Below are 26864 nucleotides of genomic sequence, written 5' to 3'. Positions count from 1 at the left end.
AGTAGCCACATGTGTCTAGTACCTACATAATGGATGGTGCCCTTCTACACTTCACTTCCTTCACAGGGAAGGAAGACACCGAGGTGTGTCACGTCAATCATCCTTATATCAGCACCCTTAACTCCCTTGTCCTAGTGTACTTCTGTTATCTACATAATCCCAATTTTGGATTAATCCAAATTTCTTACTCCTAGAGATGACTACACAATTATGCATTAGAATCGCCTCTGAGCTGCTTGATCACCTTTGCCCACATAAGCTTCTTCTGGTATTCTGAAAACAACAATCAAAACTTCACTACTCAGAATTTTACTGTATAGAACTAATAAATAATATAAAAATCTCGATTTAAAAAAAAACCTTTCTCTTCAAGATTTCCATATGCTATACATGACTTAATTTTCTATTTCATAGAGAAAATTGAGGCTTTCAAGATTCCTTCTCCTTCTTTAATATTATCTACATCCATCCACATCTTTGCTCAGAAGCAAATCTGTCTGTTCCTCATCTAGTCCAAGGCTAATTCTCTTCCTGGGCTCTAAAAGCCATCCTTTCATCTCAGCTAGACCTTCCTGGAGAATTCCCTGGCGGTCCAGTGGTTAGGACTCTGCGCTTTCACTGCAGAGGGCCCAGGTTCAAATCCTGGTCCGGGAAACTAAGATCCTGCAAGCTACAGCCAAAAAATAAAATAAAATAAAAAATAAAAACACATTATTTGGATCAACTAGACCTTCCTGGCCCCCCTCCCGCTAGCACTTTCAGCCTCTCTTTCCTTCCACTGGTTTATTATCCCTCAACATATAGCTACAATTTCCCCATTAATAAAATACTCTCATAAATAATCTTGTGCTTCCCTCTACCCATGGTTATCACCCTTTCTCCTTCTCTTCAAGGCTAAGTATCTTGAAAATATCCTGAACTCCTTGATTCTTCTGACCATCTCACCTCAGCTACTGCAATCTGGTTTCTCCCACATCACATCACTGATATACTTTCTTCAAGGTTACCCATGACCTTCTGTTGCTAAATCCGATAGGCTCTCTTCAGACCTTGTAATTGGGTCAGCTTTTCAGACTGTTTACCACTGCAGTGTCTCTGACATTATTGCAGCGTATGGTTAAGGGTCACACTTTGGAGCCAAACTGCCTGGGTTCTAATTCTACTTCTACCACTTATTAGCTGTGGGACCTAAGGCAAAGAACTTAACTTCTCTGTGCCTCAGGGATAATAGTTGTACCTACCTTTAGGCTTGTTTTGAAGATTAAATGAGTTAATAGCTAACACTTTAGTCCTATTCTATGCACTTTACATGCTAAGCTCACTTAAAAGAGTGCTTAGCCCCTCGTAACTTGTACATGTTATCTATAATAATGGATAGATGTGTCCATCTTTGGGGGACCATTAATCTGCCCTCCACGTTTGTCAGAGTTCACACAATTGGTAAGCTGAGTGCTGTGCCCATGAAACTTATCTACATGGGCTGTTAGCTTAAACTGGTGACAGAACTTACGTTCCGCGAAGGATACTTTCCCTCAATATTATTGGCATTGCTCTGGAGCGACGTGGAACAACACTTTGAAAACGCGCCCTTCGTAGGCCCGGCTACCCCTAGCGCCTCCCGCTCGACCCGGAAGCTTCCTTCGCCGGCAATCCGAGAGACGACCCGCCGGCCCGCCCCCCGGAAACGCGCCCGGCTCAGGACCTCGGGGAAGCAGGTGAGTCAGTCGGCCGGCCGGGCAGGCACCCTCCGCGAGAACGAGGGCGGGGACGGGTGGGCGCTGGGCACTGGGCCGGCGGCGCCCACGCGGGGTGGGGGCGAGCGGGACCAGCGCTCCGGCGCTCGCGGACCCGGGCCTGGGGGTCGCGGGGGTAACGCGGGCAGGGATGCGAGGCGGAGCGGCTTTTCCGGGAGTGAGGATCGGGTCTCCCCCGAGGTGCGGTCACCGCGCTCACCTTCTAAGCTGCATACTACATTTACATTTGCACATCACTTTATTAGCTTTTGATCGGTATAGGCCTGCGAGGCGACGCTTTTGTCATATTCAGAGCATATACAGGTCTTTTAATGAGCTTAGGTGTGTAATGAGTAACAGGGGAAAACGTGGACGGAAAGGACCAAATGTGATTTTCAGCTAAGAAAAGTCAGTGGTTGTTCTTGCTTATCAGTTACTGTCCGCTCACAGAATAAGTACCCGAAGTAAAAAAGAATAAAAATATGGGAAAACTAGGGCTTCTTGTCAAATCGTGTAATGCCAGGGGTCAGTTAGAATAGCGTCAAAGAACTTTTTTCTTTCACGTCATATCCAGGAAGACCTTACTGTCCTTGAAAAGAATTGTTTCTGAAGACCATGCATCTGATTTGGTTACATGGAGAAATTCTAGAGTTTCCTGGTGAGTCTAGGTAAACAGGAGTACAGATGGTCGCTAGAACTGTAGGTTTTGGTTTGTAATTTTTGCTTTACCCGCCATGCTCTCTGGACCTCATAAATCTTTGTGGTGTGATTTTTATGAAAATAAAACACTACAAGTAAGTTTTGTGAAAATCAAGTAAACTCATTCCAGTGTTTTTTCTGTAATGAAAAAAAGAAAGCATCACCTTTCTAAGGTTTAATAATAATAACAGCTGCCATTTATTCAGGGCCCCCTTTACCAGGTAAAGTGTTAGGAACTTTATATTCATTCTTTCCGATGTATTAAGAGATCCAGCGAGCTGCTTCATCCAGGAAATATAAAAGGGAGACTGAAGTTCAAGGACTCTGCTTAACATGTCTTCTTCCTCCCAGGCACCTCCAACTCAGCATGTCCCCAAAGGAGCACATGTCTCCCTTCCCCACGCCTTTCCCCACCCACCCCACTGTCACTGCCAGAAAAATCAAACCAAAAACACCAGGCACACAACCACCATGCCTTTCCTTTTTCTCAGGGAAAGGTATCAGTATTTGCCCAATTTACACCAGAAACCTGAGTCTACCTTGTTCCCTTCTCCCTACTTGTCCCCCATAAATCTGTAACCAAAAATCTTGCCAGTTCTTTCTACATGTTCCTTCCCGTTGTCTTCATCCCCCTTGCCACCCCCCTGTTCCATTGTGTCATCATTTTCCTGCCTTTTCTGTGGTAGGAGTTCTGCTCCGGCCCTCCTCCTCTTTCCCCTGTCTGGTCCATTGCTCTGCAGCCAGCATGAGCAATTTTTCTAAGCTGTAAATTTGCTCTCTTGGTTAAAACCCTTCAGAGACAGCCTGTGAATTACCCCAGGATAAAATCCAGCAACCTGAACTTTGCTTACAGTGACCTTGAGACAAGGTCTGCCTTACTAGCCTTACAGTCCTCTTTCAAGTCCTTGACCTGAAACAATCTCTTTTGCTGTTAACTATGCGATTCCCGCTGCCTCCATCATGTCCCTCCTCTTTGCCTAGATATCTTCCATTTATCCTTCAGGCTTCAGCCTAAATATCATCTTCCTAACTCCCCAGGATACCTCTGCCGAGGGCCAGCATGACTCTCCCTGTAAGACTCGCCACCCTGCATTTGTTGAGGCCTGCGGTCCCATCTGCTTTGGAGTGTGCATGATGGCTGGGGCTGAATGTTGAGAGATTTGTTCAGGATTATAAAACCTGGCACGCATGCCCTGTGTCCACCTGTTGAATGAATAAAGGAATAAGTCATCCTGTCATGGTGATTACAGCTACTTTGAATTAATTCTGCCTTTTGAAAGTAAATTTAATTCTCAGTTGTTTTTTTTTGTGGGTGAATCTTTTTTTTTTTTAATTGGGGTATAGTTGCTTTGCAGAGTTGTGTTAGTTTCTGCTGTACAGCAAAGTGAATCAGCTATACGTATACATATATCCCCTCTTTTTTTGGATTTTCTTCCCATTTAAGTCACACAGAGCACTAAGTAGAGTTCCCTGTGCTATACAGCATGTTCTTATTAGTTATTTATTTTATACATAGTAGTGTATGTCAATCCCACCTCCCCCTTACCCCCTTGGTGTCCATATGTTTGTTCTCTATGTCTGTGTCTCTGTTTCTGCGTTGCAGTAATTCTCAGTTGTTTCTGTTTTTGAATCTAGGTTGGGAGAGCCGGTGGTGACTGCGGGAGTGGAGCCCCTGTGCGGTGCCCAGCATGGACAGTTACACGGTCCTGAGAGTGATTGGGGAGGGCTCCTTTGGCAGAGCCCTTTTGGTTCAGCAGGAGAGCAGTAATCAGATGTTTGCCATGAAAGAAATAAGGCTTCCCAAGGTCACTGCTAAAGCAATTAGCTCATGTTGCAAGTGTACATGTAATTTGTATAGGAAAACAAGTTCTTGAAATTTAACGTGGAATTGCTCCTTTGTGCAAAAGATTTAATGGGTTTATTTGTTAGCTTTACAAGGTCTTGCTATATCTTAGGTGGTTCTTAGGATATTGTAATTAACAAAAGTAATCAAGGTTTGGGTGGTGATTGCTGTTTATCTCAATGTGAATAATTTGTAATAATTTCCAATTTTGCATACTTAAGGGTGTAGGGAAGCTGCCCAAATGCAACTCGGGTGCCATATTAATGAAAAAAGGAACATCAACATACAGTGAAGAGCTGAGACCTAAAATGCTGACCTTTGGTATCAGGGAACCTATTCTGTGGATTAGTTTATAGGTTTTATTTCCCTGTAAGATGAGGAAAGTGCTGATTTATCTGTACAGTTGACCCTTGAACAACACAGGTTTGACTGCTGTGGGTCCACGTAGATTTTTTCAATAGTAAATACTACAGTGCCGTGCGATCTGAAGTTGGTTGAATCCGTGGATGCAGAACCGAGGAAATGGAGGGGTTCCTCCATACATGGAGGGCCAGCTATGAGTTGTACTTGGAATTTCAACCCCGTGCAGTCAATGCCTCTAACCTTGTTCAAGGTCAAACTGTATTTGTCACTATGTAACATAGTTGTCAGGTGAAAGAAGCCATACCATGGAGGCTGCCTAATAATGTTTTGATCAACTAAAAAAAAAATACATTTTAATAAAATTCTCAGAGTGAGTATTTTTTTTCCCACTGCAATCTTGACCTCGTTTAGTGGGCATCAGAATCACCTGGAGAGCTTGTTAAACCAGATTGCTGAGCCTTACCCCTGAGTTTCTGGTTGTGTAGTTCCTGGTGAGCCTGCGAATTTGCATTTTTAACAAGTTCCCAGCTGGTGGTGATGCTGCTGGTCTAAGCCCCCTTGGGCTAGTACATAATCAGTTGCAGTTTTTTAATTATAAGATAAGTCATTCAGGATTTTATCCTCATAGAGTAAGTTAGGGGATAAACAGTTTTGGAAACTTATTTTGCATATGGTCTTTGCCCATCCATGCTGCTGTAATACACGAGTATATATATTTTTCATCTGAACCAGTGGGCTGATAAAGTGATGCAGACAGTAAAAACATGAAAGCCCTAGTTTTTCTTTAAGGAGCTACTATTGTTGATGGCATACTGGCTCTCCAAGTCAGGTTATACTTAGGCTGATGTTAAGAGTAGTTTACATTCTATACTTGTAAAGATATAAGAGGTCAGCTTAAGCATGCATATAGCCATAGTTGAAAAATCTGCACATGTTTACTCGTGGAGTTTGATAAACTCAAGTTGGGTCAAAGTACAGTGCCATGAAATTGTGTCTAGCATTGAAATACCTTACAAACTACTATAATATCATTTTACTATCAGTTTTATTATGAAGTATTTCATTTACGCTTATTTAAACCTCCTTCTAGTTTTTCTCTGACACACAGAATTCTAGGAAGGAGGCTGTTCTGTTAGCCAAAATGAAACACCCCAATATTGTTGCCTTTAAGGAATCATTTGAAGGTAAATATGAATTTCCCCCAATACCTGCATTTCTGAATTTGACTCATGGCCACTGAGGCTTTGTTTTTGTTTTTTTTAAATTTATTTGGCTGTGTCGGGTCTTAGTTGTGGTTGGCGGGATCTTTGTTAAGCCATGCAGGCTCTTTCATTACGGCACGTGGGCTCTTCCTCGCGGTGTGTGGGCTTCTCTCTAGTTGTGGCACGCAGGCTTAGTTGCCCTGCGGCATGTGGGATCTTAGTTCCCCGACCAGGGATCAAACCCCCATCCCCTGCATTGGAAGGAGGATTCTTAACCACTGGACCACCAGGGAAGCCCCTGGGGCTTTCTTAAAGAGTCTTACATTTGTTTTAGCTGAAGGACATCTGTATATTGTGATGGAGTATTGTGATGGAGGGGACCTGATGCAGAAGGTTAAACATCAGAAAGGGAAGTTGTTTCCTGAAGATACGGTAAGAGACCGACTTACAGAAGTTTCCCTCAAGGTTTGGAAGCAACTTTTCTCATAAAATTTGTATGTGTTAACATAAAAGCATTGCTGTCTGTGATTACCTGACACACGAGTTAGAAATGACTCATTTCTGTATCCATGATGCTGCTTAGTGAGATGTGGCTGCCTGAGATGTTTTTAGGGAGTAAAATAGATATAAGTTTATAAAATATCAAAGAATAACACTTCCATGTTTAGAAGAATTTCAAAATTGTATTATTTATCATACTTTCTACTAGACATTTAAAATTTTTATTTTTTGCATTGAAATTTTAGAAGGCAGATGGATTTCTTTTGTATTTCTAGATCATCTGAAGAATGAAGCCTGCATTTCTTTTTTCCAGGAGCACCTATTCTTAGTCTTTTTCCTTCTACAGTTTAGCATAATCTCTTAAAATACTTACTGCCTTTTTAATGGAAAGTTGTGTATTAAATATTATTGGAATGAGTTGACTAAGGAAAATACTTCAATAAACAGCTTTACTGGGGCTTAGTTTGATACATGGTATAACGTGTTTTGAGAGTATATTAATATAAATATTTTTCATCTAGAAGTTGTATTGTTAAGAATATGGGTTCCGTTGTAGCATGTCAGCCTGGCTTCAAAGCATTGTTGGTAATATAATGAAATCTTTTAATGTTAACATATGAATATTCTGAAAAAGTGAATGAAAACCTGATGTAATGATTACACTATAAAAAGTTATAGCATATTCATTTCTAAATGGCAAACTACTTTTATATGTATATTTAAAAATATTTTTATTTGGTTAAATACAAGAAAACCATAGTGGGATTTTTATTAAAATAAATTGTTGGGAATTCCCTGGCAGTCTAGTGGTTCGACCTCCGCGCTTTCACTGCCAAGGGCCCGGATTCAATCCCTGGGGGAACTAAGATCCCACAAGCCGCGTGGCATGGCCAAAAAAGTAAATAAATAAATTGCTATTTAGATCATACATAAGACGATGACACATATGGGATTGATTCACAGCTTTTCTGAATTTCTCCAGGCAACACTGAATCTTAGTTGAACTATGTAATTTTCAGGAGTTCTGTACTTATATTATATAAAACTCAGGTCAGCCAGGGCCTGAAGATGATTCTTTGGGATTTGGGGTTGCCATGAACCCGTTATTGCATTCTTGCAGATTTGCATGCTTTTTTCCTTACAGATACTTAATTGGTTTACACAAATGTGCCTTGGAGTAAATCACATTCACAAGAAACGTGTGTTACACAGAGATATCAAGTCCAAGGTAAGTGGAAACACTTTGGTCCTAAAAAAAAAAAATCGAAAACTATTTCATTCCATGTTTTTTCTGTGTTATTCTCTTTCCTTCTGGGGCATTCTTTATCTAGTTTAGAAATATTTCTCAATGTAATATTGATATTTATGCTAGCCAAATAAGGTACTACTTGAGAACAGGTCAGTAAATCTCTTTAGTAGTGTATGGTAATATGTTCCAGCTCTCTTAGTGACTGTTTCCTAAGACCACATGTTCTCAGATGGAAAATGGTTGAGACCAGGGCCTGCCACCTGGAGTTACCGGGACACAGGTTCTCCGGTCAGTTGAGCAGGGTCTGCCGATACAATCTGAAGCTTGCCTGTTAGATTTCTAATCAGTCATCCTGAATTCCCAAGCAGGGAAGTGCAGCTGTCCAGAGGGTATCTTGTCTTTTTATGTTCCATTCGAGGACTCGGCTGTCAGCATTTCTACCCTTGATCTCCACCATCAGCAGCCTTTGAAAGACAGCTTCTGCCGGTGCTCTCTGCCTTATATTTGTTTGTTTGTTTATTTATTTATTTTTTATACAGCAGGTTCTTATTCGTTATCTGTTTTATACATATCAGTGCATACATGTCAATCCCAATCTCCCAATTCATCCCACCACCTCCCCCACCCCGCCACTTTCCCCTCTTGGTGTCCATACGTTTGTTCTCTACATCTGTGTCTCTGTTTCTGCCCTGCAAACCGGTTCATCTGTACCATTTTTCTAGGTTCCACATATATCTCTGCCTTATATTTGAATGAGGGTAGATGTAATCTGAGCTCTTCTTTTTCAATGCAGAATATCTTCCTCACCCAAAAGGGAGAAGTAAAATTGGGTGATTTTGGATCCGCCCGTCTTCTCTCCAGGTATGTATGTCTCTTCTGTAGTAGGGACAGTAGTCGAAGCATCATCATTGAGAAACGCTCTGTAATCGTTCTGTGCCTCTTTCTGGTTTTAGTCCCATGGCATTTGCTTGTACGTATGTGGGAACACCTTATTATGTGCCCCCAGAAATTTGGGAAAACATGCCTTATAACAATAAAAGGTAAGTGATGTATGTAGTTGGTGCAGGGCTGACAGTTTGGTACAGGCATTGTAGCCGACAGGTGAAGTTTGGTTTTTAAAAATGTATATGTGAAAGCAGTGTAGAATTTAAATTCCTAGGCCTCTAGATGAAAGTCATAATTTTCCCACTGTTTTAATCAGAGCTGAGAGGAGCTACATGTAAATGCTGAAAGAAAGGTTAGTCATTTCTGGGAACAGTATGCATTATATTACTGTTTCTCAAACTTTGCTGCTCCCGACTTAAAAAATCCCAAAGCGCAGGTTGTAGCCATATCGGTTAAATCCAAATGTCTGGGGGTGGGCAGCAGGCATCAGTAATTTTCCAGGATCACTAAGTGAGTCCCATGTGCGGCAAAATTTGGGAACCACTGGATTATGTCATTGAGTTGACATTTACAGGACTAGATAATAAGCACTTGACTGATAGGTTCATTGATTATCAGAAGATAGTATGAAGTCCTTATGATTTAAAGCATAATTTTTTTCTGAATATAAGTAATATGTGCCCATTGATGGAGTGGGTGGGCAGGGGAAGGATTGGAAATGTAGAGATATACAAGAAAGGAAATGGTGATCACCCACTTTTACACAACTACTGACAACATTTTGGGATTTTTCCCCCATCCATTCTCTTTTTCCCCTAAACTTTGTTTATATACTCTATATACAATTTAGTATCCTGCTTTTTTCACTTTATATCATATTCACTTTATCCCATATTAAAACTCTGCATAATTATTGTTAATGGTTGCATAATATTTTAATACATGGGTCTTCCAAAATTTATTTCACATTCCTCTGTTATTGGCCTTATGATATATTTCCAATTTTCAGTATCCTAAACAGTGCTGTGATTAATATGCCTTTTGTGCATAAATATGTCGTTGTTGTCTATCACATTCTTGGCATGAATTCCTAGAAAGAGAAACACCCACAGGTTCTTGTTACCATCTGCCAAGTTGTTTTCTGAAAAGGATATGATAATCCATAATAAATAGACTCCTTTAAGAGTAAAACTGACTGAATTGGAGACAAAACAGCTATGAAGGGACTTCCTGGGACAACTGGGGAAATCTGAGTTTGGACAAAATATTAGATAATAATATTGAATTAAGGTTAAATTTCTTGGATGTGATAATGGTGTTGTGTTCATGAGGGAGAGTGTCCTTGCTCTTAGGAGATACATGTTGATGTGTTTAGGGGTGAAGTGTTTGATGCCTGCAGCTTTTCTTTCAAGAGGTTCAGATCTAGAAGGAAGAGAGGAAAAGCAGGCAAACGTGGCAAATGCTAATGGCTGAGAAACCTAGGAAGGAGCATGTGGGCATTTACAACTTTCCTGTAGGTTTCAAACTTTAGAAAATTAAAAGTTGGGGGAAATAGTTGATAAAAAAAAACCCTTAGTTAAAATGAAAAGAATATCATCTAGAAAAAGTCTGGGGGATGACAACTAGGTGGTGAGAACTCTGGAGGAAAGTGGAGGTGCTTAGTTTGAAGAAGGGTGGGCGTATAGGGCAAACTATAGAACTCTTTGCTGAGCTTTGAAGAGCTCTTTTGTGGAAGAATAAGAAGGCTGTCCCTTAGAGCCAGCCACTGGGGGCACAGAGAGCTGTCCATCAGGATGTGTGACCAACAGCCAGCTGTGGTGCAGGCAGCCTGGGTGGAAGCTGCACTGGATGACTTCTAAAGCCCTTCTGCCAACTATGATAATCTGAGTCCATGGATATTCCTCTTGCACCAAGTATTGATACTACTGAACTGATACCCGAACAACCCAGATTTGGAGGGGCAGGGGTTGGGGAGCAGTCAGTTTTATTGTGAACATTACTGTTAGTAAGTATCTAAGTGTTAGACCAAAATTGCTGTATATTTTATTTCAGTAGCTAAGAAGTACCTGCAATGTCTGTTCTTATTAAAGGTAGAGTAATTTTTTATTTTTTGTATTACAACATATACACAGTTTCATATGATAACTCATAACCCACTCATCATTACATTGCTTCTTTATGCTTCCAGTGACATCTGGTCCTTGGGATGCATTCTCTATGAACTCTGTACCCTTAAGCATCCAGTAAGTATGGCATGCAAAATGGGAAAGGCAGCCTCTGGTTGTATCGGGCTAAGTCCTAGGTAATGTGCCAGATTTCAGTTGGTGGTTTGCTTCCTTAGGATGAGTTCATTATAAGATTTTCATGTTTCCAGTTGCTGTCATCTTTGCTTTGAGCTACTTTTGTAGTGTATACTAATAGGAAATTTCCATGATTTAGTATTTATAGTACTATATTTAGCTTGCCTCCCTCCTTCCTTCCCTCCCTCCCTGCTTCCCTCCCTCCCTGCTTCCCTCCCTCCCTCCCTTTCTATCTTTGTGAATTTGCATATTCTAGTTATTTTGTATAAGTAAAATTATACCATATTTTTCCTTTTGTGTCTGGCTTATTTCACATAGCATAATGTTTTCAACGTTCATCCATGTTGTAGCATATGTCTGAATTTCATTCCTTTTTTATGACTTAATGATATTCCATTCTATGTTTATACCACATTTTGTTTATCCATTCATCTGTTGATGGACATTTGGGTTGTTTCCACCTTTTGGTTATTGTGAATAATGCTGCTGTGAGCGTGGGTGTACAAGTATCTATTAGAATCCCTGTTTTCAATTTTTGGGGTATACACAGAGGAGTGGAATCGCTGGGTCACATGGTAACTGCATGTTTGGCTTTTTGCAGAACTGCCCAACTGTTTTCCAGAGTGGCTGCACCATGTTTGTACTTTCCTTGTTATCAGTTAGATTTCACTTCTTCCAGTTTCTTCTCTAACTGAAATACCATGAGAAAATAGACTTTGCTCTATATTATATATTTTTTAAAGATATTTTAAAAATAATTTAACATAAAAAGAAGTTAACTCACTTGCCCTGCTTGTTTGCAGTTGTTTATTGCACAGAATTAATAAGTAGTGCTGATCCCTATTAAGTGTTAGCTTTGCATAGAAATAAATTCTGTTCTTTGGGCACAGATTTGAACTTGGCTCTAGCAAGCATTTTCACAGAGGCGCTTGAGAACATGTAGAGCTCATGAGAGTGAGTAATTAAGAACATCCTTCTTTCCTTCTTCACCACTAGATGAAAGTAACTCAAATGGAAGGTTTGCACTTCTTTTTTTTTAAACATCTTTATTGGAGTATAATTGCTTTACAATGGTGTGTTAGTTTCTGCTTTATAACAAAGTGAGTCAGTTATACATATACCTATGTCCCCATATCTCTTCCCTCTTGTGTCTCCCTCCCTCCCACCCTCCCTATCCCACCCCTCTGGGTGGTCACGAAGCACCGAGCTGATCTCCCTGTGCTATGTGGCTGCTTCCCACTAGCTATCTACCTTACATTTGGTAGTGTATATATGTCAATGCTACTCTCTCACTTTGTCACAGCTCACCCTTCCCCCTCCCCATATCCTCAAGTCCATTCTCTAGTAGGTCTGTGTCTTTATTCCCATCTTGCCCCTAGGTTCTTCATGACCTTTTTTTTTTTTTTTAAGATTCCATATATATGTGTTAGCATACGGTATTTGTTTTTCTCTTTCTGACTTACTTCACTCTGTATGACAGACTCTAAGTCCATCCACCTCACTACAAATAACTCAATTTCGTTTCTTTCTATGGCTGAGTAATATTCCATTGTATATATGTGCCACATTTTCTTTATCCATTCATCTGTTGATGGACACTTAGGTTGCTTCCATGTCCTGGCTATTGTAAATAGAGCTGCAGTGAACATTGTGGTACATGACTCTTTTTGAATTACGGTTTTCTCAGGGTATATGCCCAGGAGTGGGATTGCTGGGTCGTATGGTAGTTCTATTTTTAGTTTTTTAAGGAACCTCCATACTGTTCTCCATAGTGGCTGTATCAATTTACATTCCCACCAACAGTGCAAGAAGGTTCCCTTTTCTCCACAAGGTGTGCACTGTTACTGAGAGGTCAGCTTCCTTGTATATAAGTGGCTTATAATACCAGCTGCATAATTAGAACAATGTGAGAAACTTGAAAAATGCTGATGCCTAGGCCCAGGCCAGACTAATTGAATTAAAATCTCGGGTGTCCTGGACATTAGTGTAGTTTGTTTTCGCTTTTACATTTAATTTGGGGGCATTAAAAATTTTTTTTCTTTCCAGTTTTACAGAGATATAATTGGCATATAGCAGTGTATACATTTAAGGTGTACAGTGTGATGATTTGACTTAGGTGCACCATGAAATGATTATCATAATAAGTTTAGTGAGCAGCCATCATCTCATATGGATACCTTTTGACCACCTTCATCCAATTCCTCTTTCCCCCACCCCCGGCCTCTGGTAACTACAAATCTGATCTCTTTTTCTATGAGTTTGTTTGTTTTTGAAGTATAATTGACTACAACACTGTGTTAGTTCCTGGGACGTTAGTGGTTTTAAAATAGATGATTGTAATGTGTAGCCCAAGTGGAGAACCACTGTTGTGTACAAATAAAATTATTTATTAAATTCCAGTATCTTAATTAGGATTATATTCTTTATTTCCCTAATTTTGTCCTTTTCATAAACATTCATATACATGTTCTTATTTTTTCTAGCAAGAATAAGTAGTAAAAGTTTATATTTGGCACTGTCTGCTCTGTTGTCTGCTTTAAAAAGGCAAAAGTAGGGCTTCCCTGGTGGCGCAGTGGTTGAGAGTCCGCCTGCCGACGCGGGGGACGCGGGTTCGTGCCCCGGTCCGGGAAGATCCCACATGCCGCAGAGTGGCTGGGCCCGTGAGCCATGGCCGCTGAGCCTGCGCGTCCAGAACCTGTGCTCCACAAGGCGAGAGGCCACAACAGTGAGAGGCCCGTGTACTGCAAAAAATAATAATAATAATAAAAAGGCAAAAGTAGTTCTCAAACCTTTAGGAAACGCTGAAATTCAATATAATGGTTAGAAAGCCTGAGGCATTTGGGAATAAGATTATTACCCCTAATTGCAGATGGAGACACTTTGAGAAGTCAAGAAGTGTGCCCCAATTCAGACAGCTGGTAGATATATGGCAAACATGTCTCACTTCAGTGTAAATTTTAACTATAGTCTGCTTCTCTAGAACTGTGTATATTTGTGTGTTTATAATCAAAGCAACCTTTTAACTTTTTCAAAAAAATAATATTGCAAGTTGTTTTAAGGGAGTATCAAATAAACAACATTTTCAGTTCAGACATATGGATAAAAATTTAGGTCTGTTGTCCACCGCATTAGCTTGCATCACCCCTTTAGCTTCATATTTTCAAGTGTACATACATGATCTTCGGTTTGTGTTGTTTTTAGCAAACAGTAATTAATAGTAAATGAGTAATTGTTTTAAAAATGGCTCAAGTTGAAAAAAATTCTTTGCTTAGCCAAATTTTCATCTGGCTTCTGAATCTTCTCCTAGACCCATGTGTGCATTCCCTTGCAAAGTCCAGTTTTATCAAGAACCCTGGTAAGTTGAGCAAGAACCCTCCACCCTCAGTGTCCAATTGCCCTTGATATCTGGTCAGGTTCCTCATCCTCCGCAGTTCCCCAGCTGACGTCTGACCCCTCTGGTCTGCCTTCAGCAAGAATCCTGTTAGATTGGTTTAGCCAGAGTCCCCCCCTTTTTGTGTGTGTGTGTGTGTGTGTGTGTGGAGTGCTATTCTTTTTTTTTTTTTTTTTTACATCTTTGTTGGAGTGTAGTTGCTTTGCAATGGTGTGTTAGTTTCTGCCAGAGTCCCCCTTTTGCCTGGATGTTTCCTGTTAGTAATTTTCCATCCGGTGGTATCTACCCTGTTCATTAGATATAAATTCCCACTTGCCCATGCTGTGTTTGCCTTTAAGCCCAATCCCTCTAACCCTCTGCAAAATTCTATCGCAGTGGAGCCTATATCTGTTACAATGGTCCTGAATAAAATCTGCCTTATCATTTTTAACAAATGTCATGGATAATTTTTCCGTAACAATATATTAACATAGCTTCACTGTTGTTTGATTATCAAACCTCTTAATGTAAATTTAAATTCTGGTTGTTATAGGGGAAGTTTCATAATCCTATTGATTATATCAATAAACTACACCTGGTATAAGTAAAAAAAAAAAGCCTGAGGCAAAGCAGATTCAGTCTTATTTTTCATTACCTGAATTTTTCCTTTGTTATATGTTTTTTTCCTTTATTACATGTTGACTTTTCCTTTTTCATATCTTCACTTGTATGTATTAATAGGGTAATGTACCTCCAAGGCAGAATGCCATCATGTTCTTATATTAAGTATTACTGAGGCTTGCACCTAATGTTAATTGCAGTGTGTTTATTTTTTTATTTTTTATAAATTTATTTATTTTTGGCTGCATTGGGTCCTCATTGCTACGTGCGGGCTTTCTCTAGTTGCGGCGAGCAGGGGCTACTCTTCACTGCGGTGCGTGGGCTTCTCATTGTGGTGGCTTCTCCTGTTGCAGAGCACAGGCTCTAGGCATGCGGGCTTCCGTAGTTGTGGCTTGTGGGCTCTAGAGCACAGGCTCAGTAGTTGTGGCGCACTGGCCTAGTTGCTCCGCGGCATGTGGGATCTTCCAGGACCAGGGCTCGAACCCGTGTCCCCTGCATTGGCAGGTGGATTCTCAACCACTATGCCACCAGGGAAGCCCCCGCAGTATGTTTATTATACAATGAAAACTTTAAATGTTATTCTGGTATGACATTTTATATCCCACTCTATTACTTGTCAAACGGTGATAACTACTTTGATGACATGGAAGGTAAAAAGGATTTTGCAGCAGGAGTTTAAAATAGGAAAAGTCTAAAGTGCATTTTGTCAGGGAGCAGGCCTGGGGATTTTAAATTTTTTTTTTATTTTTTAAATTTTATTTATTTTTGGCTGTGTTGGGTCTTCGTTTCTGTGCGTGGGCTTTCTCTAGTTGCGATGAGCGGGGGCCACTCTTCATCGCGGTGCATGGGCTTCTCACTGTCGCGGCCTCTCTTGTTGTGGAGCACAAGCTCCAGACGCGCAGGCTCAGTAGTTGTGGCTCACGGGCCTAGTTGCTCCGCGGCATGTGGGATCTTCCCAGACCAGGGCTCGAACCCGTGTCCCCTGCATTGGCAGGCAGACTCTCAACCACTGCGCCACCAGGGAAGCCCAGGCCTGGGGATTTTTGAGGAGGAGAGAAGCAAAGAAACATTACACTTATTATAAGCCTTAATATCATCTGACTTTTTAAAAAGCCATATGTATGTATTACTTTGATTTTTAAAATATATTAAAAATGTGTATCTGTGAAAACGTTGATTTGAGTAATAAAGTACCCAAAACAGGCACTGATGGTAAGACTTCCTCCAGATGGGAACATCTTTTACTATTTATGTTTACCTTTCTCCTGAACAACCATAAGATTTTTAGAATAGTACCGGTTGGGAGGTGGGGTGGGAGTTTGGGACTAGCAGATGCAAACTGTTTGGATAAACAATAAGGTCCTACCGTAGAGCACAGGGAACTATGTTCAATATCCTGTGATTAAACCATAATGGAAAAGAATATGAAAAAGAACGTATATAGATGTATAACTGAATCACTTTGCTGTACAGCAGAAATTAACACAGTGTAAATCAACTGTACTTCAATAAAATAATTTTTTTGAAATACAAAGAAAAAAAGTATGATTAGTAAAAAAAAAAGATTAGAGAACAGCACCTTAAAAACACCTCTAGGGAGAAGAATTTCTAAAATTAAAATAATTCATATAAATTCAGTTCAGCTGGTATTTACTTATTTCTGTTCTCTTTCCTTGTATCTGCTTTTACAGTTCAGTTTTGCTTTTCAGTTTCAGGCAAATAGTTGGAAAAGTCTTATCCTCAAAATTTGTCAGGGGTCCATGAGCCCCCTGCCATCCCATTATTCCTATGAGCTTCAGCATCTGATCAAGCAGATGTTTAAAAAGAATCCCTCACATCGCCCTTCAGCCACAACTCTTCTCTCCAGAGGCTCTTTAGCTCGGCTCATCCAGAAGTGCCTACCCCCAGAGGTATGGTACATGTGAGATTGACTGTGAACAGTTTTCCCAGTGTTTGTTATCTTCTAAACACAATTACATGTTATACATGCCTGTAAAAATTCAAATAATGCAGACGTATATTAAAAAAGTAAAAAGTTGAAATGTCCTTTCCTTCCTCTTCTTTCCACGATGCTATTCCCCAAATATAATCATGGATATTGTTTGCATTATCCTTCCAGATCTTTTTGGACGTATATAAATGTCTGTTTAAATTACGTGGATCTTTTATTTATTTATTATTTATTATTTATTTATTCTTCTGGCTGTGCCTTGCGGCATGTGGGATCTTAGTTCCCTGACCAGGGATCGAACCCTTGCCCCCTGCAGTGGAAGCACGGAGTCTTAACCACTGGACCACCAGGGAAATCCCTACATGGATCTTTTAAATGGCATTTCTACTTTTCAACTTTATTGCTGTGGGGAAGAACCTTGATAATTAAATGATGTTATGGCAGTATCTAAAGAAAAGCATCTTTCACATCTTTAAATTCTCTGCTTTAAACTTTCAGATCATCACAGAATATGGTGAACAGGTATTAGAAGAAACCAAAAAATCTATGCCTAGTACACCAAGAAAAAAGGGTAAGAATTTTGAAAAGCTTATTTTTTGTGTTCTTTTAAAATACAGTATAACAAAAAGGAAAAATACAATTTTCAAGTTATTAGAGATGATTTCCAGATACTCCTCAAATCAAAATTTGCTTCTTATTCCTTCAGGCATAATTCTATACCGAATCTTATACATTTAGTTTTCCAGGGATCAAAAAGAACATAGTTTGGAGATTTTAGAGATGTAAAAATTTTTTCTGTTTCATTTTTAGAACCATATTTACTCTAGTTTGTTATGGATCAGGTAGAAGGAGTCTGTGGTCTTACCTAGGAATCTAACCATGAAAATATAATATAGGAAATTGTATCCCTAAGGACCATCTTATAAACAAAATTTTTAAAATGGAGTCTTTTTAAAAGCTGGAACTGTCCACATAATAGGTGCACAAAATTTCCATACATCTATAGTCAATCCTGAGCAAATTTCAAATGTAATTTATTGTCTCTTTGGAAGTTGTCATCTCAATTTTTTCAAAGCTCTTTTTGTTGCTTTTCATTTGTCATCAATGACACATCTTTCATCTGAAGAAATCCAACAATGACCAGGATAAGAGAGAAGAATTAAGACGTGTAGGTCATCCACTGTAGGGAGATGTTGTAAAACCTCCGTTATTTAGTGCCTGTTATCTTAGTGTTATATACTACAAAAGAAATATTTCTATTTTTTTAAATTTCTTTTTTATTGAAGTATAGTTGATTTACAATGTCATGTTAGTTTCAAAAGAAACATTTCTAAACTATACTGTTTTCTTGAAGTTAAATTTTAAATGTTACTTTTGTAAGAATGTAAACCCTTTTAGTGGTATAAACCCTTCAGTCTTACAATTCAGCATTTTTTTCCGTTACTTAAGAGGTAGTCAGTTACCTTTGCTTCAGCAGTTTTAGTGTTGATTTTATTTTATGTACTGTTTCGTAGCTTCTGTTCACATCCCAGGATAGTGGGAAATTCGTTTTAAAATGCTGAGCAGCAACAACAAAAGCAGTCTAAGAACAGTTTCAAGACAGTGTAGTTTCAAGATAGGAAAGTGTAGTTTTACAATTTCTAAAAAAAAGAGGAGTAAGCCAGTGCGGAGGAGCCACCATACGGGGAGCACGTGTCTGGTGGTGCTGTAGCTAGTGAGACCAGAACAATGAAAGCTGTGTGAGGGCAGGGACCGTGTCTCATTTGCTCACTGTTGTATCCTCAGTGCCGTCATCATAGATGCTCAGTAGCAATTGTTTAAAATGCTGAATGAATGAGGAACACGGACCCCAGGCTCTGGCAGCGGAAAATCAGGCAGGAGCCATCCTGCCTCCGTGACTGCTGCTGGGCCCTCATCAGGGAATAAGTAGCTGATTTCTTGAGAGGGATACCTATTCCACCTACTGTAATAGCTGTCAGGAAAAGCATACTGGGTAGCAAGCTTATGCTAAAGGTGATAATGACCTTCCGAGTATACAGAGTGTCTTACCTCCTGGTGCCTAAATGGGTTGGCATAAGTGAATAGAGATGTCTTAACTTGCAGACGTTAACATTAGAATAAAACAGCAGAAATAATCTCTTTAACAGCTGAGGTGTATTATTAGGCAATTAAAGCTTGATATCACTGTATGGGCTAGTGCTTTGGTTCTTTGACTTTAAAAACTTCATTTGTCTTTGTCACTCAAGCTTTGTGCAAATCATATTAGAAGCCTTTATGTGTTTTCTCTCTACCTTCTCTTTTCTCTTTGAGCAGACCCCAGCAGAATCAGGATAGCTTTGGAAAATGAAGCAAGCACAGTGGTAAGTGCTTTAAAGTTAAATGTCTAAAATTGTCCACTGGGTACCTGGCATCTTTAGGTGCTGGGAGATATTTGGAAGACTGTTGCCTGGTCCCTGGGTTCAGGAGTTTTTCATCTTTGGGCCTGTGAAGTAACTGGCGGCTGTTCTTTGTACTGCCAGCCGAGCCACTTTAGATCAGCATTTATTTGTTTTTTCATTTCTAATTATGGATGACAAGTGGTTTCAATATAGATGTGAGTGAACTTAGCCCTGCTTATAGGCATGAAAGTCTTGTTTTAGCCTGGCTCTTGGTTGGTTTTGTGTGTGTGGTACAATATATATATATATATAAAACATACAATTTATCACTTCAGCAATTTTTAAGCTGAATTGTAAGAATTTAATGGCATTAATTACATTCACAATGTAATTTTTCATCACCCCAAACAGAAACCCTTAAACAATAACTACCCATTCCTCCCCACCCTCCCTTCCACCTCAGCCCCTGGTAACCTCTATTCTGCTTTCTGTCTCTATGAATTTGCCTATTCTAGATATTTCAAGTAAGTGGAATCACACAATATTTGTCCCTTTGTGTCTGGCTTCTTCTGCTTAGCTTAATATTTTCAAGGTTCATCCATGGTATAGCCTGTATCAGAATTTCCTTCCTTTTTATGGCTAAATAACATGTAGATAACTATGTTGATCTTGACATTTTTCTGTTCAGAAACTTATAGTGCCTCCCTATTAAGCCCATGAATTGAGTGGACATTTTTCAGCCTGGAATTCAAGGTCCTGTCTGTCTCATTTGGCTCCAGGCAGCTGTGCCCTTTTACATGATAGCGACAGTTAAGTCATAAATAGTAACAGCAAATCCACTTCCCAGTTTTGCCACACCCAACCCAGTAACTGGTGTCCTATTGATAATTTTTTTCTTTCTTCATCATTTTAATCAACCTTTTAACTCCCAAAGGAAAAGATGTAGTAACAACAAATGATTCTGTTTATGGAATGTACTAGTAATTAAACTTGTAAATTTTTTGAATGAACCTTAGGTTGTAAATAAATAACACCATTCCCCATTATGTTACTACAAATGGAATATATTCTGCCCCTGTACTTTTTTCTTTGCATAGTAATATCTGTTAGTAATATCTGTTTATTTCCAGCTTTATTGAGGCCTAATTTATATGTAGTAAGATTTACTCATTTTTAGCATGCAGTTTGATGAATTTTGGTGATTTTATAGAGTCATATATCCAGCACCACAGTCAAGACATAGAAATCCCATCCCCCCAGTTGAAAATGCATTTAATGCACCTAACCTACCAAACATCCTAGCTTAGCCCAGACCACCTTACATGTGCTCAGAACATTTCCATTAGCCTCCAGTTGGGCAAAATCATCTAACACAGAGCTTATTTTATAATAAAGTGTTGAATATCTCATATAGTGTATTCAGTACTGAATTCAAAGTGAAAATCAGTGGTTGCCTGCGTACAGAATAGTTGTAAGTGTATCGGCTGTTTACTCTTGTGATCACGTGGCTAAGTGGGAGCTTTGGCTCTCTGCCACTACACAGCATCACAAGAGGGTATCATACGGCATATCACTAGCCTGGGAAAAAGAGCAACATTCAAAATTTGAAATACAGTTTCTGCTGAATGTGTATCACTTTCACACCATCATTAAGTCGAAAAATCATAAGCCGAACCATCGTAATTCGAGGACCGTCTGTATGGTAACTTTATAAAATATTTCATTCTGATATTTCCAGCATGAAGAGCCCAGAAATTTTTCATTGCTCTCTTCCTCTATAAAGACCTCTCAAATATCTCTGTCATTTTTATATATCCTTTTCACATTTGCAGTGACTGATATTAATGGCTATTAAGGTATATGACTATTAATATACATATATTTATACATATGTCTGTTCATATATATGGTTTTTAATATACACATATATATGATTATATGACTTAATTTACATGGATGGGGTTCTGTGGTTATTGATGTTTAATCCATCTATATTTAAAGTTAAAATAGCTGTCTTTGCCTACTTGTTTACCTTTTTTTGCAGCAATTCAAGCATTACTTAATCTTTATTTTTAATTTCTTTTAAAGCAAAGGGAAGAACCAGGTGGAAAGTGTAGCCACACTGACTTAGAAAGCATTAATAAAAATTCGGTTGAAAGTGCACTGAGGAGAGTAAACAGAGAAGAGATAAGTAAGTTATTCAAATTCTAATCATTGTATAAGTGGAGAACTGGGGAATATACAAGGAATACCAGTTTCCACCTTACTAGGTCGTAGGCTTCATAAGCAAGTAGATAGGCAGATTTGTGTTTGTTTATCCAGTAGTGTTACAGGAATAATTTATTTACCTATAAAAAAAGAGAAAATCATGTTTATTAATAAGAGGCTTCAGAAAAAATAGTATTTGTTGTGCTCTCTACCATAAACAGCCTGGCACACAGTGTCTACCTAAGTCCTCTTGGGCCTTTAACTCTTGTACATTGTGTAATGTGTGAGTATATACATAGCATTTTAAAAAAAATTTTATTTATTTATTTTTGGCTACGTTGGGTCTTGGTTGCTGCACGCGGGCTTTCTCTAGTTGTGGCAAGCGGGGGCCACTCTTCATTGTGGTGTGCGGGCTTCTCATTGTTGTGGCCTCTCCTGTTGCAGAGCACAGGCTCTAGGCACGCGGGCTCAGTAGTTGTGGCTCGTGTGCTCTAGAGCGCAGGCTCAGTAGCTGTGGCTCACGGGCCTAGCCGCTCCGTGGCGTGTTGGATCTTCCTGGACCAGGGCTCGAACCCATGTCCCCTGCACTGGCAGGCGGATTCCTAACCATGGAGCCACCTGGGAAGCCCCTATACATAGCATTTTTTTAAATTCACTTTAATGATTAGCTTTACCTTTTCATCTGGATTTCTTTTTCATTCCCTTTACTACTTAGACTTGAAAGAGTGTTGTTAGATCTGAGTTTGAAAGAGAAAGGAAATACTTTTCTTTTAGAGAGATACTTGTGTGCATATAGATGAATAAATAAAAGAATAAGCTCAGCAGTTCTTCTTTACACTTTAAAAGCCAGTTCACCAGGTCCTCTCAGGCGACAGTGGGAGAAAAATGTATCCAGTACAGCTCTTACAGCTTTGGAAGATGCATCCTTACTCACCTCCAGTTTAACGGCAGAGGACGTTAGAGGTTAGTAGATTGAATTCTATTATTTTATTATGGAACGTTGTCTAATAGGTGTTTAATGAGCCAGAGTTTTTTCTTTTTTTTAATGTCGCTCTGTGAAGGATATTTGGTTATCACACATCAGAGCGCTGCTCATACAGGCAAGTGAAATAGATCTGGGTAGAGAGTTAAATATAATTAGCTTTGCTTGAAATATGATCTGAAGATATATGCTGAAAATCTTTTTTATTTGGGACTAATTTTTTATCTTTTCCCAACTAGGTGGTTCTGTAATAAAGTACAGTGAAAATAATACCCGTAAGCAGTGGCTCAAAGAAACTCCTGAGACCTTGTTGAACATTCTTAAGCATGCTGACCTCAGCTTGGCATTTCAAACATACACAATATATAGACCAGGTGATTCATGTCTGTTACATAACTGTGGAAACCCTTTGATTGTTTTGAAAAAATTGTGGTAAAATATACATAAAATAAAACTTATCATTTTAACCGTTTTTAAGTATACAGTTCAGGAGCATTAAGTACATTCACATTGTATAGTCATTACCACACTCCATCTTCCAAAATGGAAACTGTATCCATTAGATAATAACTCCCTGTTCCCTCCTCCCAGAAACCCTTTGATCTTAAAGTTATGAAATATTTAATAGCATTGTAGTTTTAGGTTTTCTTGAATCTTTTCTAGCCAGTCTGAAGCCGTAATTAAAATTTCCCATAGAGCTTCATTCCTTCTGTTTGCCCATTTGTTTGCTTATTTTTTAATAATCACGCGATCACTTTGAAGTGTGGCCCATTTTTACCGTGCAAATACACCCCTGCTTTAGGGACTTTGTAGCTCAGACTTTATCCTAGTAAACGCTGAGGAACTTCAAGGTTTCTTTGGCTCTGTACTTGGATTCTGTTATATTGAGTAGAACACACAAAAAAAGATGAACAATTAGGATTTGACTTTTTTTATCATTTCTACAGACATTTTCACTAAAATTATACAACATAAATTTTTAAGATACTATCCTTAGGAATCTGGGCCAAAGGACTGAAATAAGGGTGTGTATGTGTGAGTGCACGTGTGTTTAATTTTGATAATTCAATTACTAAAGCCGTCTTGCTTGGTTTAAGATCTAAGATAAATTATGCCAAGGAGAGATAAATTATGCCATGGTGTGGCAAGCCTTGACTGTGTGTATTGTAGCAGATTTAGTGTATTTGTTGATTTGATCGGTATTTATTGAGTGCCTAACATGTACTAGGTTAAGATTTTAAAAAAAGAATAAAACATAATTCCTTCCTTGAAAGAGTTGGTTATTTGGGAGACCAACACACAAGCAGAGCATTGTAGAGCTATGTACCACGTGTCTGATAGAGCTGTGTGCAGACAGTTATGTGTCCTTAGGAGAGATGGGTGCATTGGGAGGCAGGTGTTAAGGAAGGTTAATGATTATGACTTTTGTTTTAGCAATTATAGATCCTGGATTTTGTTTCTGGTCCATTGATGAAGATGTTGTCATTTCAGGAAAGTCACTATTTTAAAAATATATCATAAAATATATATATATATATATCATAGCTCTATTGTGAAAGGATTTTTATAAAGATTGAACCCACATTTTCATGTTAGGTTATCGTTTTGTAAGCAAAAATCTGAAAGCAGTTACTATCTGGAAAAAAATTTAAAAGCATGCATTTAGTCTTAATTCCCTAATTTTATTCCCCTCCATTGGGAAAACTTAGGGGGAGGGGAGAGCTCAAAGGAGAAAAAATGAACTGTTACCTAGCTGTCCAAAGACAACTTTTAATGCTTTAATATGGGTTCATATATTTGAGGGTTTTAATTATAATTTTCTGAGTTTTGAAGAAAGTGCTGTTTAGAAATTTAATACCCATACTGGTGCTTACTGGGCCTGTTTTATGCCAGAATCATGCTGAGTAATGCAGGGAGACACTACAGAAAAATACAGAGCATGGCATTGCCCTCAATTAGCACACAAGCCTTTGGAGGAATTTAGTGCAACATGAACGAAATAAGTAAAAACTGCTTAACTTGGCATAATTTCTGTTAACATTCCTCTGAAGGTGCAGAAGGGTTCTTGAAAGGCCCCCTGTATGAGGAAACAGAAGCATCAGATGATGTTGATGGAAGTCATGATTCTGTCATTTTGGATCCAGAGAGACTTGAACCTGGACTGGATGAGGAGGATACGTAAGTGGTATACCCAGATAGCGTGTGCGTGCATGTCATTTAAATTGTACTTTAGGGCTTCCCTGGTGGCGCAGTGGTTGAGAGTCCGCCTGCCGATGCAGGGGATGCGGGTTCGTGTCCCGGTCCGGGAAGATCCCACATGCCGCGGAGCGGCTGGGCCCGTGAGCCATGGCCACTGAGCCTGCGCGTCCGGAGCCTGTGCCCCGCAACGCGAGAGGCCACAACAGTGAGAGGCCCGTGTACCGCAAAAAAAAAAAAAAAAAATTGTACTTTAATCATTTCTGGTTTAGCAGGAGCTGGCTATATTACTTTACATCATTAATGAATACTTATATCTTGATCTTTTGTCTGGCATGGGTAATGTGTTATGGTATTATCACAGAATTCCTGACTGAGCCATGTGTTTATAATCATTTAGCTTGGACTTATTTTTTAATATACCAGATTTTTATATTGAAAAAGTTGTAGAAACAGTGAAAGAAGTGATCCTTTGGAAGGCTAACCATTTTTTTCCCTCTGTTCAGTTGCCTTACGGAGCTCAGTTTTCAAAAATGTCGGTATTGTTACGGTGATGTACTGCTTTGAACCCATCGACAGATATTAACTGTACTCCTTAAACGGAGGCTTAATATCCAGATTGTTTTCTCACAGGGACTTTGAGGAAGATGACAGCTCTGACTGGGTATCAGAACTGAGACAGCGAGCTGGCTGGCAAGGAGTGTCTGATGGATAACACCCAAGGAAATGTTCCTTAGTCACACTGAGGAGACGTTGAACATGAGGAATTGATATTTGGATAATACTGAACTCACAGGATGTGTATTTTCCTTTAGAAACAGAGTGAAGAGAGGGAAACTGAATATTTAAAATTATTCCTGGTTAGTATAAGGTATAAAAAATCTAGAACTCTTAGGAGTTTTTGAATTCAAAGGAGAAGGCATAGCAGAATGGGTATGAGGTTTGGGCTTTGCGGTCAGAACGGAAATTGAATGCTACCACCTACTGCTTGTGTGACTGTGAGAAATTAACCTCTTTGAGCCCGAATTTCCTCAACTACAAAATGAGGATAACAATGCTTACCTCATAGGGATGCTGACCTTAGACCATCACGGCAGCCCTTAATGTTATTATTTCCATTGTTATGATTTATGCTTGTTTCTATGTAGCTCTTTTTATATCTCCTAAAGGTTTGAGGATCTAAATATATTTAACTATAACATAATAATGTGTGTGATTTTTCAGTAAGGCCTATTTCTGGGTAGTGATCAATCATCTTCAGTGATCACCAACTACCAGCTGTCCTTAAATACAGCCCCTCACAGGATGCACAAAAGAGCCCAGGTCGGAGGATCAGCCATGGGAGGAGTGGGGTGGGCTACAGAACTGGTCAGAAGTTGGTGGTCCTGTATATGAGAAAGGAATGGGGCCAAAGGTGAGAAGTCCATACAGCAAGTAGCAGAAACCAGTGTTGTGGAACTAATGGCGGGCAGGACCCCAACACGTCTGGGTCACCATGACACACGTGTGCCGAAGCCTGTCATTTCATGCTGTGATGCTTCAGTGAAGGGAGACTATTTTACTAAAGAAACTGGCTCTTCGCAGGGGATCCCACAGGGGCAAGCGTGGGAACAGCATAAGCCTGGCCTGGTATAGGGAACGATGCTCGAATAAACAAAAGTGGGAAATAGTTGTGAGACTACAGTAGGATCATTAATAAAGGTCTGCTGAAATGTGGACTACTTATGTCTTTCAAAGAGTTAAACATTTTTAAAAAATCTTAACATACAAAAACTGTGTCATAGCTTTCACCACCCCCGCTCCCATCCCCCATTATTTATACTCAAAACATTTGGTCATCCTTAGTCTCCTCTGGTCTCTGAGTCTCTCCATCTCCCCTTATTTTTCAGAACCCTGACATTTTTGAGGCGTACTGGTTAGCTGTTTGGTAAAATATCCCTCAATTTGGGATTGTCTGACGTTTTTCTCATGATGGGACTGAGCGTGAGTGTTTGAACACCACAGACGTGAAGTGCCCTTCCCAATACATCCGGTCAGGGGTGTGCCATCTCCTCACGACATTACTGCTGTTGTTAACCTTGATCTCTTGGCTAAGGCAGTGTCTGCCGGGGTTTCTGCTATAAGTTCCTAATTTTACGTTTCCAGGTTCTAGTCACTCTGAGACACTAAATCCAGCCTATTCTCAAGTGGAGAGGATATTGCCAGGTACTCGGCTTCCATAAATACTGTATTTGATACCTCTTAGACATCTCATATCTTAGCACTGCCCCATGGTGGAAACATTTCCAAACCAACCAACACAGGGAACTTGAAACTATGTATAGTTACTGAGAGATTGAATGAATCTTGATGGGATGACAAATCCTTTTGAAAGTCAGATGGT

General features: G+C 39.5%; 1 protein-coding gene across 10 annotated transcripts; it reads left to right on the top strand.

Moving 5' to 3' along the window:
* Window positions 1-1636: 1636 nt before the first annotated feature.
* On the top strand, window positions 1637-25803 carry NEK3 (NIMA related kinase 3). Of its 10 annotated transcripts, none has more exons than XM_089899619.1 (18): window positions 1637-1715; window positions 3471-3672; window positions 4068-4237; window positions 5729-5822; window positions 6175-6272; window positions 7486-7569; window positions 8384-8451; window positions 8544-8630; window positions 10664-10718; window positions 14083-14130; window positions 16476-16676; window positions 17216-17288; window positions 19031-19077; window positions 21184-21286; window positions 22150-22266; window positions 22525-22659; window positions 24337-24463; window positions 25115-25802. In XM_089899619.1, exons 3-18 carry the CDS (start codon window positions 4121-4123, stop codon window positions 25194-25196), a joined length of 1536 nt encoding a protein of 511 aa, XP_089755745.1. In that variant the 5' UTR covers window positions 1637-1715; window positions 3471-3672; window positions 4068-4120; the 3' UTR covers window positions 25197-25802. The 10 variants fall into 10 exon arrangements, with proteins under 10 accessions (XP_089755745.1, XP_022430455.1, XP_089755748.1 ...); XM_022574744.3 differs by lacking the exon at window positions 1637-1715 and adding an exon at window positions 2157-2391; XM_022574747.3 differs by lacking the exon at window positions 3471-3672 and having other exon boundaries at window positions 1698-1715.
* Window positions 25804-26864: the final 1061 nt, after the last annotated feature.

This window comes from Delphinapterus leucas, chromosome 18 (genome assembly GCF_059928025.1).
Source record: "Delphinapterus leucas isolate spDelLeu-1000000601 "Yukka" chromosome 18, BTC_Dleu_Yukka2, whole genome shotgun sequence".
Taxonomy (NCBI): Eukaryota; Metazoa; Chordata; class Mammalia; order Artiodactyla; family Monodontidae; genus Delphinapterus; species Delphinapterus leucas.
Note: the sequence above shows the minus strand (reverse complement) of the source record. Positions and strands in the feature narration are given on the sequence as shown.